Below are 16,037 nucleotides of genomic sequence, written 5' to 3' on the forward strand. Positions count from 1 at the left end.
CATGAAATAACGTCTCAAATCCGCTCTCTCTAAGCCAACAGATTTATGTTTCCACTGGTATTAAATTAGGTTCCACTACTGTTCCCCAACATTGGGTTTTCAACTGGGAATCACATGAAATTGGTTCATTTTATACAACTTAAACGCGTAATGAAAATATTACAGTTGCCTACGAACTACTGTATATCCTAAAACACACTGGCTGCAGCTGCAGCTATCCAAGCCATATATGCACGATCGGTTTGGACCCGATGGTCGAGCAAATGTGGAGTTAACAATAATCTACGACCAAAAATAAAGTAGAAGCGAAATTAGAACAACTCCCATAAAATCAATCAATTTAAATGTATGAATCAGAATAATGGCCGAATTAACGACATTATAATTGAAACGGAGGTAGACCTGGAGACGACAATCAATCAATCTGTTCATGAAATCGACAGAGAGAACTTTGTCCAAGAAAGAAATCAATCACCGACCACACCAAATTTGGCGGGAATCGAAATCTGAAGGTAGCGTAAGAGGTCAAACGTAGATGCAGAATGATACATTATTGCAAAGGTAACATTTTTAGCTTAATACATTTAAAAAATAATCTTCAAACACATAAATAAACCGACGTGTGTCACTCGACGTGTTCAGCTCGCGCTCGTATAACTTGTTATTTACGTGTTGACGATAAGCATGTTGTATATTGTTGCTAGGCTTGCTTTGCGATTTGGGTTATTTCTCAAATTGTTAATCCTGAGATTTTATGGTCTATCTACTACGCCTATGTCTACTCGCACCTGAGATATGGAGTGGTATTCTGGGGAAACTCGGTGGACTGTAATAACATTTTAATTACTCTAAAAAGAATTATTCGGGCAATGTTTCAGCTGAAATACGGGTAGTCCTGCAAACCCCTTTTTTATTCAATTTAGAATTATGACTTGCCCTCCCTATATATTTATGAAACTCTCTGTATGTACATAAAATATCCAACAAAATTCAATAATCACCAGTATGAACATAACTATCAGCTGAGATACAGAGATTTTGAGTATCCAGTCCACCGATATGAAGCTGGAGTTTACTACTCAGCTCTAAAATTGTATAACAAGCTCCCCCCCCACCCAAATCTCGAAATTCCCACAACAAATTCGAAGTTTCCCTAAAACACCATCTCCTTGACCGGGCTTATTACACGGTTGAGGAATTTTTAAGCGAGTAAAATGTAATGTAATAATAATGTAAAGTTTTTTCACTAACAGCCAAAAATATTTAAAGTTAGTATAGCCTTAGAATTTGTAAATAATTGACATGTTACAAATGATGCAATGTTGCTAATTTGACATTTCCTATGTTTACTTGAGCGTAGCTCATTTTTGTAGACAAAACATGAATAAATCTTTTTGAATTTGAATTTTTAATTTGAAAAGTATCTGCCCCCCAGCATTACACGTAGAAGTCAGTGGGGCTGGTGTAAACCGTACGGGTTTTCAAATTAACGGTTTCGTAAAGTAAACAAGCCAGATCGCTAATCGATGGACACAAATGTTTAGAATTCCTAGGTGGAACGTCACCATGGTAGGACGGTTGTGGTCTAGTACCGGGTCAGCGGGAGGTGGGGGCGAGGACCGCCAGTGATAAGCTACTGACTGTCAGTCGGTGATTGATAACGGCCAAGGTAGCACAGAAGACAGGTACGTGGATCTTGTCGCAGTACTGTGGTTAACTTCTCTCTGTACTTTACTTTCATTTTGAACTTTCAATTAAATCGTTTTATTATTTTCGTGTTATTATGAACCATGTTTTCCAATTAATTCAATGCTTTATATTTGTGTGCGTTTGGTTAAAAAAGAATTTATATTTAATTTACAATTTAGTAACAAACTATTAATTCCTACAACTCAATTGTGGCAATTGTCATTGACTTTAAATAAATAACCATGCTTCCATCGTTTGAAATACAAAATTCCTAACCAACAGTTTTGTATAAACACTTCTTATCGTTAAGTACCGTATGCCTTTTGTGTTAAACGATGAAATTGTTCACCAAACAGTATCGTTTTAAATACTCTTCAACAATTTCTAGCTTTTAATAATTTTTATTTACATACAAATAAAATAATGTCGAGTTACTTTTTTATATTAGGATAGTTCTTCTAAGAAAGGATACAGAGGTTTTGTTCTTAGGTAGGTAGCTTTTTTTATTTCTGGCTTCGGTTTTAAATGTTTATGCGGAAGTTTGTATTTTCAAAAAGATCCAGTTCGATATAAAGTTCAATTTTGAAAAGGAGGGTTTTCCTGGATAGCAGGCTCTGATATTATGAGGGAAAAATCATAACAATACTGTAATCATAGTTTGAACTGAGGCATCTGTGATTGCAACTTGTGGGGCACTACATTCCCGTATTTTGTGTTGTAGGGGGAATAAACGAATTTTACTAATAGTCAGTTTGTAGATATTTTCCAAAAGAGGACAGTCATACTTTGAAGATTTATTTGTGTGAAGATTATTGTCAGACTAGAAAAGGATAAATACCATGATTAAATTATTCTAGTCTCTTGATTGTTACTTATTTACTAGTTTCGTTGTATAATATTATTAACGCACCCATATGCACTAATACGATTTTGTCTGATTTGCCCTATATACTATAGGAATCACTTTATAAAATCTTATTAGCGTAATATAACATAAAACATTAAAAAATAGTACCCAAGAGTTAATTCTGGAAACAGTGGGTTCAAAAATAATAACCAATCATTAGAACTGCACAAATAAACTGTTTGTGCAGTTCTTGTTACAAAAGATTTAATGTATCATTTTAATTTCTAAAGATTTATATTGTAAATCACATATGGTGAAAAGTTTAAAAAAAGCAGTGATCTAATAGCCACGGATAGAAAATAACAATTTTTGTATTGACTGAGACAAACCCAATGTTGACAGTTTTCCTAAAGACGTGAATTTATACAAACAGAGACCACTGCTGAAATAAAACATGTTTTGCCGGTCTTAAAGCCGAAAATGAATCGTGAATAACAACATTGTAAAAATTACAATTTCGGCTAGTTTAAAAAAGCTATTTAAAACGTTATTAAGCTATTTACAGTATTGCATTTTAATGTATGTGTTTAATTGCTTTAAAAATACAAATGTGTAGTTTACAATTTTACTGTTTTCACAGCAATAGGATCCTAATCATTCCATAATTTTCTACACTGCACTTAAAGAGGGTTTCTAAAACATATCTAAGCATTCGGTTTTTTTATCCTGAAACGATGAGTAATTGTAATTTCAATATTTTGTGAAATTTACAATTGAAACAAGTATTTTACTGATTAATATGAGACATAAGATAACAAGATAGTTATATATCTAGCTTTACAGAACGTTGTCTTCAATATTTTCATTCCACATCATTGTCAAACTATATGAATTCTTCATACCACCTTTTCTTACCATCTAGCATTTATTGCAAAACATTTTCTTGATGTTGACGGTTAACATGTCGCTATAAATACATGTTAATGGAATTACAATATCTTGGGAAGACCATTCAACCAGTAAACGTATCTTAAAACAAGAGGCATAACTCTCGTAATATATTAATTGTGTAGTCTATTTACCCTTCTGTTTTAGTGTGAAGGTGAAATATAATATGCTGCGATCATATAACATTGTATAGGCACGATTGTCAAATGCCCTTTTAATTTTATCAAAGAGTAACAATACAAACTTATCGGAGGAATTTTAAATCCTTCTTCTCCTAACGCGTTGGTATGAGAGCTTTACAAAGTAGGCTACGAGTAGGTAGTTAACTGACTGTTTGTTTATCTACACTCCCATAAGTAGACTTTATATGGGATTCTAAATCAAAATAAATTAATTATAGCTTATTATGCCGGGAAGATTTGTCAGTTTATTAGCTTTTAAAACATATCGAACCATAGTTGCATACGCGATTAAAATCTAGACTAAATGTTAAAAGCAGTATTTTCAGAAAATTGTAATTTTTTGTAATATGTGAGTTTCCAGGGTCTGTGAGTTTCCAGGGCCTGTGAGTTTCCAGAATCTGTGAGTTTCCAGGGTCTGTGAGTTTCCAGAATCTGTGAGTTTCCAGGGTCTGTGAGTTTCCAGAATCTGTGAGTTTCCAGGGTCTGTGAGTTTCCAGAATCTGTGAGTTTCCAGGGTCTGTGAGTTTCCAGAATCTGTGAGTTTCCAGGGTCTGTGAGTTTCCAGGATCTGTGAGTGTGTGTAAACTAACGAGAGCTGATCGGTTGCAGGAGAATGGGCGTGTTTCTAGCAGCTGTGGTCTTGTCTCTGACTCTGTCAGTGTCCTCAGCGGTGAAGATCCGCAGGGACACGTATCTCACGGCTTACATGGAGACCCGGGCCCCAGGTCTGTCCGCTGGGGAGGTGTACGGCGCCCCCAGCAGTGACTACGGCGCCCCCAGCAGCGACTACGGTGCCCCCGCTGGAGGTTACAACTACACCCCTGCCACCGGCTACACCTACGAGCCACACTCCGCCCCCGAGAACCCTCTGGACCCGCTCCACGCCAAGTTGGTGCTGCTGTTCAAGGTGTTGCTCAAGGTCCTCATCTTCAAGTTGATCGTCAAGTTCATCGCCATCATCTGCGTGTTCCTGTTCCTGCCCAAGCTGTCCGGCCTGGGGCTCGTCCGGGAGGCCAAGGAGGGTGCGAGGAACCTGCTACGTCAAGGTACTCCAGCTCTGTTAGCTAAGGATAGGGATCTTTAACTCAACAATCATGTCATATGAACAGCTTCACGGGATCTGTCAAGGGAGTTACGGGTATTATGCAGGTATATTGGAATAACTGACATACTTGTGTTACCTAATGTCCACACTAGCCGTGCAATGATTTACAACCAGTTTAGACGGCGAATATTACGCACTGGTAATTGGTTTGTTCACCTAGGACATGAATCTGAGGAAACATGTTATTGCACTTAGTACTAAAAGGGCTTTTGCGCTGCTTGCCGGGTGACAGAATATTCAGAACAGAAGTGGTAGGGCCGCCTCCTAATGAGTATCTGTGTGATATCCACTATTAGGAAGGTGTTAGGCACCTTTATATCCTTATATCCTTGAGGAATTGTTACTTTGGAAGAACAGGGAGCTAGACCTCTTTCCAGCTCTTCCAGTAAAAACGATAAGCCCTTTTTACTCCGACTTTTGTGGTTAGGTACATACCTCTCGTCGACACTAATGTTTAGGGTTGCAGACCTTCAACAATAAGGGAAACCCCAGTAACTCAAAAAATCATCCTCCGCATTAAACTAGACATATCGATCAGTATTTTCACCTCATTATCTCAACCTTGATATAGTGACGCGCCACTCTTAGACGTCATTGGGTTAGTCAGATGTACGTGTCACATCGATATTTTGCTGTATCCGATGTACGAGTAGATTCCACTTGCCAGAAGTGAATCCTTCTGGGATAGTGCTCATCTATTAGATGAACACTCAATAATTCCATGATAAATCATCTCTTCCCTAAAATCAGGTCACAGGATCACAGGTTCGGCTACGGATATACAGAAACCATCTCTCGTTTACAAAACAGTGAGAGAAGCAAGGTGAGCAGTTTGCATTGACTGTTTATATTAGAATTTATACTCTGTGCCCCCTAATAGCTTTGCTCGTAAGTATAGAGCATTAACTCCTGGAGACTGGTTATTATCACCCAACCACTGCCACCAAGACCGCAATCTTCGTATATTAGTCTCCTCGTACAACTGTGAGTCTGCTTTAGCTGCATTAACTGTTCAATAAATTTTGTCCTAAGGAATAACTTGAAAGCTAAACACTCCCCTTTATTAAGTACTAAGACAAAATTAATGGCCGATTACGTCCTTTAAATAGCTTTTCAATGACAATTGAGTGGTTACTAAGTTATAGCTCACTTGCCAAGATGTTCGATTTGTAGTAAGCAAAATTATTGATAAAACACATGAATTTTATATTTATTTAATAACGTACGCACTTAAAGATACCAGCGTCTTTATTCAGTACATCAGTAATCGCTTCTGGCCAAATACAATTTATTTTTTGTGGATCCTTCTGTTGCAGTTTGATTGTAAGTTAATAAGAGGACTAGCACAGAACAACGGCTACACATATGACACATACTCACTTTCTAGTCGTTTACGTTTTCTAAAGTCGCGCATTACTCATATGATGACCGTGTCAATGTTTGCTATTCTTATTAGACAGTGGGCGCTAGTTGTTCGTAGTGACCACACCGGAAGTAACGCAGGACAAAGTACCTCTTTTGTGATTGGTTAAGGGATTGTACTATTCATTTTAAAGTGTCTGCTTTGATCAATAAGTTTCTGGTGAGATAGAAAGGACACTACATAACACAAGTGTTTTGTAGCTAAAACGTCATTTAGTCGAATTTCAAAACGAGTTTTCTACTGTATTATTGAATTATTTACTCTATATTCATTGAAATGTGAATTAAACAAATATTTTGATTGCAGTAGCTTAGTCGTTTGATTGCAGTAGGAAAGTAGGCCTAATCTTATTCATCTATGTTTTTCATTGTATTTATTTACAACGAGATTAAAGTTATTTGTTCCTCTATTAGTTTCCAATTGTGAATTCGAACTTTAGAGATTTTTCAATGTGCGTATTTACTAAGAGATGAAATAGCATATTATCAAACCATAAAATTCTTTGTTTGAAGTTTGTTTTTGGCGATGGAAGAATTCTGAATGAAAAAGGATTTTTCCGGACATTTGCCATCGTTCAGTGATACAAAACCTAATTTGTTTATTTTAACCTAGTTTGTAATATTGTGTGTTAGGTTAGTTACTTACCTGAAGAAGAGATCAGATTGCAGATCTCGAACCGTAGTGTTATTGATGTTTTATATCACTGAACGATGGCAAATGTCCAAAACACCCTGTTCTTATATTACTGAACGATGGCAAAACCATAAAAGTCCGTTTGTCCGTTTTTTATTATTGTAGCATCGCCTGACTGAACACTGGCTACTATGTAACAAATTGTAGAAAATTTTATATTCACTTAGTTCCTGTCTGGTTTAAAGTAAATAATTAAAAAGAAATTATAAAGTTAAGTTTCAAATTAACTTGCATGCTACAATTCAATTTTAACGATACATAGTGTTACGTGTTCCTAGATGTAACCATTAACTATCTTAAATTGAGTAAATTTTTAAACAATATAGTTTTAATTACAATTCAATTTTAACGATACATAGTGTTACGTGTTCCTAGATGTAACCATTAACTATCTTAAATTGAGTAAATTTTTAAACAATATAGTTTTAATTACAATTCAATTTTAACGATACATAGTGTTACGTGTTCCTAGATGTAACCATTAACTATCTTAAATTGAGTAAATTTTTAAACAATATAGTTTTAATTACAATTCAATTTTAACGATACATAGTGTTACATGTTCCTAGATGTAACCATTAACTATCTTAAATTGAGTAAATTTTAAAACAATATAGTTTTAATTCTTCATTGAGTTTTAACACATTGGACTGAAGTAGTTAAGTTCATAAAAATGAGATAACAACACAGTTAAGTAGATTAAGGAAATTGTGTTACGGCCCGTAGAGTTTACAGTACTCAAATTAACTTTTTGCGGGTATCTGAGTACAAGTCCGGAACTAATGCTACTACTTGTTCTGTAGTTTATGACAACAATGGAATACCACCTCCTTGACAAGTGAGCTGTACATCTTCACGCGTAGAGAAGTAGACAAGCTCTAAACAACAATAAATACTTGGATTCATATTTGTGATTATATAGACTATTAATCAATACATCTTAGATTTCAAGATGTTGATCATTTAGATTTTTAGACATTAATGATTATATCTTATATCCTATATAGCAATATGACCCACAGGAAAAGTCTGAAAACCGGACATTTTTACTTTTGTCCCCTTTTGAAAACCCCTCAAAAAAATTCTAGAAATTGCGCACGTTTTTCACCCTTGCAGGCTTTTTCTATGAAGCCAGATAGCTGGCCACATCCTTAGAGGTACATCGAATCTGACGAAAAATTGTCAGTCAGGAATGAAGCGAACTACAGAAAAGGTCTAGTGACTTTTTGTCCCAACTTCTATGGTTAGGCGACAAAACGCTGGAATATTTGACATTCCAGAAATTTTTTTCGCTTAACATAATATTTGGAGCCCGATAGCGGCCGAACTGAAGGTCGTAGCTTAAATCTAATTTGACCCAAACAAATTACCAAATTACGTGATCTACAGAAAAGGTCTAGTGACTGTTTACCACATCTCTATATGTTTGGCTATAAAACGCGATTATGTGCAAAATTTGTGTAATTTTCAAGTGGAAATTTAGATTTTGGGGTCGATATCGGCGAAAACATTGCTCGGAGGTCAAAACACATATCCAACAAAATTTTGTAAACAACGTGATCTACAAAAAAGGTGCAGCAATGTTCTGCCTTATCCTCAATGGTTCGGCCGCAAAATGTTTAAATGCAAATACTGTGATTTTTACGTGAGGATTTTGTTCCTAGATTGGATAGCTGCTGAACCGTTCGGCCCTAACTTAAATATAAAACATTCTGTAACTACAAAATAACGAGGTGTACAAAAAAGGTGAAATAGCTTTTTGTCGTGTATTCTTCCGTAAGCCCAAAAATCGCTCTCAATGTCAAAATCTTTGTCGTAATAATTGGCAATTTTAGGAGTTTTAATCATGATGCGGCAAAAATTTGTGAAATCCCTGATCAATTTAGCTTAGCGTTAGCGAAGCATTGCGACCCGTACGATTCTCGAAAAAGGATATGACTGTGAACATGAAATTAGGAAACATCATGTCCGAATGTAACCAATCGCAAAATCCCTCTTATCCCGAATTAGCCAACAACTAGTTCTGGGGTCTGGGGCTTGATGGGGTCAAACAGAACAGTGAGTTCCCAAAGTGAATGAATAAGCCTAGATAACCAAACCTGGACGCCTCGCTGACAATATTAGTTCTAGTAAACATAACACGTAACTGTTTCAGTATGTAAAACAAATGGTAATTTCTAGGTTTGGCCGTAGAGTGGCGCTGTAAATTGTGTTCCATAAAAACCACTGTGTTTATATTATCCGTGTAAATGAGTTACTATATTTTTTTGAAAGTGTTACGATTATCCTTAGATTGAAGTTTATTTTTGACGATGGAAGGATTGTGAAGGAAACAGGTTTTTTCCAGACATTTGATACAAAAAAATCAGGAACACTTCGTTTCAAGATCTGCAATCTGATCTCTTCTTCAGGAAAATAACAATCCTAACTCATAACTAGTTCACTGGTTCCGGGTCGGTACCGACAATAAATTCTTTGTTTGAAGTTTGTTTTTGACGGAAGTATATTACAAGGATACATGTCAACCTTTGGCTTCAATACACCATTTTCGAACTCGATATTGACTATTCAGAAATGAAAGGTTGTCCAAAATTATAAAATCAACAGCTCAATGTGTTGAAATTTCCTACCGACTAAAGATATACAGGTAGAAGTTAAAGAGAAAGATTTGTTGGAAAAATAAAACACATTATAACAAAACAATTAGGTACGGTACCCACCTAATTTATGACTGATATTACTGGCAATCATAATATATTTCTAGGGCTGTTCTGCTGTGTGTTTATAGGGCCTATTATACAAAGGTTTTATTTTAGATTTTAGGTAGGTTTTATTATACATTTGTGGTATGGGCCTACGTACTAACTCCCAGTAAAAGTTCCCTTTTGAAAATTCTGACTTCGCCATTCCTCAGAATGCTGAACCAACTTTGAAAGAATCGCTTGTTTTGGAGAAACCACACGTTATTAGTAAATACCTAAAGATATATACACTCAACAAATTCCATTAAGACCAATTTTATTAGTAATTTATAGTCGCTACACAGTTTTGTTAATAATTTTTTTGAATTATCTGGATTACGCAATTTATTTCATGCCTAAAGAAGTTAAAGAGAAACTCCATGTGGGTGTTTTAGAGGGATTGAATGAAACTAATTAAATGATCTTGTATTATACTCATGCTAATTTTCCGGATATTAGACAACAGGGTATATGCCCAGAATTCCATTTTGTGGTATTTTCCAACATAATAATTATTTTACTTTAGTATGTAGTGTTGGTGTTATTATTACTAAGATACATTGTATATTATAGGGTGTTATCTTGAACTAAAACTAAATAAATGTACAAAAGTGTTTATTCTTAAATCTAGTTCAAATTAAACCTTTAGGAGGTTAATCTCTGGGTGCGTCTCTGTTAGAACCATCTTTTACAAAAATCCCTTTTTACTGTAGGTGATCAATATAGTCGGTCTACAAGAGGCGACTCCTTAAGATCAAAATAATCTGAAGTAACTCATGTATTCGTAACAGGCGACCAAGAACAAGACGAGCAACTACGCCTGGTGCAGTTCGTGGTGGACTCTGTGTCCGGGACGAAGGGTCCTGTCTGCCGTGACGATAGCCTTCTGTGTCGGACCAGCCGCGCTCTCGAACTCGTAGACTCCTACACATCCGTCCCACGGTGAGTACTAGAGCATCCATGGGTGAAGGATACATTCATCCTGTGTCCACAGTCAAAATGGAACTTTGGATAAACATTTACAGAGTGATTCGGGTAGTGTCACCGGTACTTCCTGAGCTTATTGTACTATAACAAATTATGAAAAAAGTTCATATAAACATAGGTCCGAAAATGCTTTGTTACTGAGTAACGGCCAACCAAAGATTTCACCCACAATTTAGTACCTGAGGTTAAATGATCATTTACTGGGAGTTTGGAAAGAGGGATTTAGAGACGAATGACATTTTTTAATGTTTTTTGACGTGATAAATTGAATAAAGTTTGTTCCATAACTGTATCTCTCTTGTTGTTTAAGACGTACTATGTAAAACACAAAAAGAGCATTCGAAAAAAACGATTTTGTTATGTTTAACGTACAAATAATTTGTTAAAAAGGTAATAAAAATACAAATTTTTAGGATAAACTTGTAGAAAATTTAATACTGAAGAAAACTATGTACAATAAAACAATTATTATAATGAAATAATAGTCTAGTTTTGAAAATCAAATTTTACTACCAACACTCATTGGGTTGAAAAACAAATTAACGAAATTGAATGACAGAAAGTTAAGTTAAATTAAAAAATTCTAGCTCAGTAGCTAAGATTATCAAAAATTCAAGGGGTATTTGCAGGGATTAAACCAAATCCTAGCAAAAACACAATTGTTATTAACTACATCAAGTTTTTAGGGACTGATTATCAGCTATTCGACTGCTGCAGTGCGGATTAAATTTTTCAATAATTTTTTTTTTTTTTATTTTACATGGAGAGATCCTTACTCGACTCTACTGTATTAGGGACCTCATTGGAAGGGTTTGTAATATCACCAATCCCGTGCCTTCGTCATTGGTACTGAGACGTTGCTAAATGTAGTTCTTGGGCTAGGTAGGTAGGAGAGAGGGTGGAATTAATTGGTGTTAAAGAGTGACAATGTTGATAAAAGTTTATCTCTTTACGTCCCATTACCTACTTAAAATTTGGGGTAGAGTACGATAAGCGGACACGGTTTTATGTCGCTTATTACAATCTTCGATACTTTTTATATCGAATAACAAGTCTATCATTGATAGCAATGTATCTAAATAACTAAATTCAAGTCACATGTTTCAAGTTAATAAAAATAGTTAAACAATTAGTACCAGTACTTTCAGGAACCATAACCATCAATGAAACGATAAAATTAAGACCGGTGATAATAGGAAAAATGACATTTAAATAGTAAAGAAAACGTAACAACAAAACAAACATCTTGACACCGAGAATGACAGTGAATAATTGATTAGTGTTATTTTTTATAGTTTTCTAAAGTTAACTGAGTTCTAAATAATTGTGTTTAGAATATAAAAATGTATGTACAGTTGGTGCAGATGATTTAACTATTTTTCTAATTAATAACTATTGGTTGATTATATCGATGGGTATAATAATTAAATATCGTCTGGTAATTTCGATATAAAAAACCGGGTCCGTTTATCGTACTCTAGCCAAAATTTGTTTGCTGTCTTGTATAAATGGCGGTTTATGTCGACTCAGGAAGGCCCACAGTAGCCCAGCAGTGCCGGAACTGAGTGAGTACATAGGGCCAAGTCGGTTAGTGAAGTAGGCCCTCCACGCCACACTACTGGCAGAATACTGATGCGCTAAGCGTGACGTGACAGCATGTGTTGTTGTTATCGTATACTTAGGAATTCCTCCTGGCTTTAACACTTTTATCGAGCCAGGAACTACAGTGGTTGTTCTGATTCATCGATTTTTTCCCCGAAGAGAAATTGTAAATTACGGGACTGCTACGTAAAACAGATATTAGTTGACATCTTGTAACTGAAATAGAATTCATCCGGTTACAACATGGTATCTTGCAGAAACTAAGTTCAATGATGTTTGTCAGATCAGGCGAGACGTACGGTATCGTTTCTTTAAGGTTGCGGCATTGACGATTTTGAAAATACTACTTAAACATTTTTATGAAACCTACCTTCATGAACGAAGCTGTGAATGTGTTCACACAATTGAAGTACTTTAAACTGGTTGGCTTCCTTAGCGTTGACATATGATATTTCTATCTTGTCTTGAGGAAAAAAGGAGAAATACTAACATGCCTAAACGAGCCACTCTTTCCCAGACTACAATCCAACAAACAAGACTTCCATAACGTTCAAACCTTATAAACGATATTTTGTAATGGTGCATAAACTTAGTAATGATTTCCCCTTACAACGAAAGTACAGTACATGTGTTTTGACAGTATAATAAGCCTATCAGCCATACGTATGTACCGTAATGTTTATTTTCTTCATCGGGACGAGACAAACTCAACTATGGCACTAGAAATATATTGGAGCGAAAGTACGGATAAATAAGCGAAAGTATATATATATATATATATATATATATATATATATATATATATATATATAAGCGGTACGAGTTGTGTACCATGAATTAATGATTGGATAGTATTGTTGTGTGGACTATGTATATGTTTTGTGTATATGCCAAGTATATGTGTTTAAATATTTCTCTGTTGCAGTTTTATTGTTGAAGTTGTGTAAGTTATTTCTGAAACAATTAATATTGTACTAGCGTTAAATAAAGAAGATAGGGAGAGATCTATCAACAGTCCTAACCTTGTTGCTGATGATAAAGTTTTTTTTTTATTTTCTTAAGATTCTTAAACGAATCAAAGTTGTACATCTATATATATATATATATATATATATATATATATATATATATATATATATATATATATATATATATACAGGGTGTCAATTAAGTCTGAACCTCTTTTTTAATTTTTGAACCATAATAGAAAGAAATACCAAAGTTCACACGTGCTTACTGGTGATAGTAACGCACACATCTGCCCAATTACCGACCGGAAAATCCCTTTGGGGACGGTCCACAAGGAGTCAGACAAAATTCTTAAATAGCAGCATAGGTCAAGTTTGGTATCAAATTAAAGGTATTAAATTTGATTTCCTATAATACCTGCCCAAACGTTAAGTTTCTGTGGTTGCTGTGTATGACTCAATCTGCCACTTTCACATTCTAACAGTAGTTGTGCTATTGGTAATAATTATTGATTCCTGGCTTCGATTACTACATTGTCAGATGATGGTAGGGGAACATTTTGAACACTTACTTTGATCACAGGTACTTAAAAATTGGTGTTTACTTGTAATACTTAATAATTTACATTGTTCAATTGTTTTAAAATTCAAATAGCTATAACTACTGAATGAATCCACCTTTTGAAATCCGGTTTTGCGGCATTGTACTCTGCTAAGTGAGACCTTTAATTTGATACCAAACTTGACCTATGCTGCTATTTAAGAATTTTGTCTGACTCCTTGTGGACCGTCCCCCAAAGGGATTATCTGGTCGGTAATTGGGCAGATATGTGCGTTACTATCACCAGTAAGCACGTGTGAACTTTGGTATTTCTTTCTATTATGTTATGGTTCAAAAATTAAAAAAGAGGTTCCAGACTTAATTGACACCCTGTATATATATATATATATATATATATATATATATTATATATATGTATATAATTATATATATATATATATATATATATATATATATATCAAAAACGCGATTAAGTGAAAATATTGGACATTTTCGCCTAAAAAATTTACATTCCGGGCTTGATAGCGGCTAAACGGTTGGTCGTAACTCAAAACAAATTTTTTAAACGGGATTTAGGAAATCACGTGATCTACAGAAAAGGTTCAGTGACTTCGGGAGTTGGCTGAGCGTTAGCTAAGCGTCAATAGTAGATAGGGACAGAGGAATATTTATTATGTTCACAGACACAATACCCTCTAAAAAAAGGCCCAAGTGTGTCATTAACCCCCGGTAATATTAACCCCCCCCCCGGGGATTTCCTGGTATGACCTGATAACCTCCTGTACATTCAACCCCCTGATGTGTTAACCCCCCCTGGTAACATTAAAAACCCCCCAGGGAATTTCCTGCCATGACCTCATGTCCGAATTTTACCAGTCCACCAAATCTCTTAACCCCCCCCCCTGGGAAGATCCTGGTATGACCAGATAACCCCCTGGAGACTTATCCCCCGGTAACGTTAACCCCCCCTGGGAATTTGTTCATATGACCAGACAATATCCTGACGAAATTAAACCCCCTCTTGTCTTAACCTCCTTAACAATTAATCACCCACCCAGGGAATTTCTCGCCTTGACTAGATAGTCTCCTGTGATATTAAACCCCCTGTTCGACTTAAAATACTGCCTTGAGGTCGGTTTTTTATTATGTTTTTATACTAAACAATTCAAGATAGCTGACCCGTGCAGACTTTTCTCCCGAGCTCATTTCTGGCTAAACCATAGGTCGTAGATCAGATCTGAGGGCACAATCGAAAGACAAAATTAAATTTCCAACAAGAAAGGTCCAGTCACTTTTTTGTTCGTATCTCTAACGGTTTAACCGCAAAAATGCCCTCAAAGTCCAAAAGTTTTTACGAATCCGGAAAAAAATCTATGAAAAAGGTCAATTTTTAAATCCCTTGTCATTTACTTAATGTCCGGACTTAACCAGTCACCGAATTCCGCTTATCCCCGAATTTGCAAGCGTTTTACTTTGGGGCCTGGGGGCGTAGCCCCCAGCGAGCCGAAGGCGAGTGTGATTGGATAGTATTGTTGTATGGACTATGTATATGTTTTGTGCATATGCCAAGTATATGTGTTTAAAATTAATTCTCTGTTGCAGTTTTTATTGTTGAAATTGTGTAAGTTATTTCTGAAACAATTAATATTGTACTAGCGTTAAATAAAGAAGATAGGGAGAGATCTATCAACAGTCCTAACCTTGTTGCTGATGATAAAGTTTTTTTTTATTTTCTTAAGATTCTCAAACGAATCAAAGTTGTACATCTCTATGATTGTGCGTTGTAATTTTTCTAATTAAATGAATTCTCTGTTGCAGATTGTTTGGAATGTACCGAAAAGAAGAAGAAAAGAAATTGAGGCATAAATTTGCTTCAAAAAAGCACCAAAGTTGACGAATACTAACGTGATGATAGTTGTTTTGTAATTTATTGTTTTGTATTTATTAAAATATATTTATTATCGTTTTTACCCAAGTTGAATACTTTGACCATGTCAGAAGTTATACATGTTGGCAGCACTTGTGCGAAACTTGGTTCAATTTAGGAATTTCTCCATTCCCACAACTTTCTTAGTCGTAAATCCTAAATTTAGGGACCAGGGGTGCAGTCCAGTTATCCCATGTGTACCAGGGAACGCCCAGGGGATATGTAATGAATCACCTCAACGGTTTTAAATGTCATTATATGTTACATTTAACAATTTAAAATGATTTTTAACCCAATGTCATTTAGTAGCGCATATTTTAATTGGTAACAAACAAAAAATGTACCTATGTGGTTAAATTTGTA

The 16,037-nt window shown here is 35.4% G+C and overlaps 1 protein-coding gene across 1 annotated transcript; it reads left to right on the forward strand.

Annotated features, from left to right (window-relative positions):
* Nucleotides 1–1,593: 1,593 nt before the first annotated feature.
* On the forward strand, nt 1,594–15,717 carry LOC124356446. The gene is made up of 4 exons (XM_046807559.1): nt 1,594–1,685; nt 4,276–4,712; nt 10,420–10,570; nt 15,566–15,717. Exons 2-4 carry the CDS (start codon nt 4,280–4,282, stop codon nt 15,639–15,641), a joined length of 660 nt encoding a protein of 219 aa, XP_046663515.1. The 5' UTR covers nt 1,594–1,685; nt 4,276–4,279; the 3' UTR covers nt 15,642–15,717.
* Nucleotides 15,718–16,037: the final 320 nt, after the last annotated feature.

This window comes from Homalodisca vitripennis, chromosome 1 (assembly GCF_021130785.1).
Source record: "Homalodisca vitripennis isolate AUS2020 chromosome 1, UT_GWSS_2.1, whole genome shotgun sequence".
In the NCBI taxonomy this organism is placed as follows: Eukaryota; Metazoa; Arthropoda; class Insecta; order Hemiptera; family Cicadellidae; genus Homalodisca; species Homalodisca vitripennis.

What these genes read in the sequence shown, in the direction of transcription:
- LOC124356446 (XM_046807559.1), top strand. Translation starts at nt 4,280, where the DNA reads ATGGGCGTGTTTCTAGCAGCTGTGGTCTTGTCTCTGACTCTGTCAGTG. An exon ending in GAGGAACCTGCTACGTCAAG is followed by an intron (nt 4,713 to 10,419) that starts GTACTCCAGCTC and finishes TATTCGTAACAG; the next exon opens with GCGACCAAGAACAAGACGAG. An exon ending in TCCTACACATCCGTCCCACG is followed by an intron (nt 10,571 to 15,565) that starts GTGAGTACTAGA and finishes TCTCTGTTGCAG; the next exon opens with ATTGTTTGGAATGTACCGAA.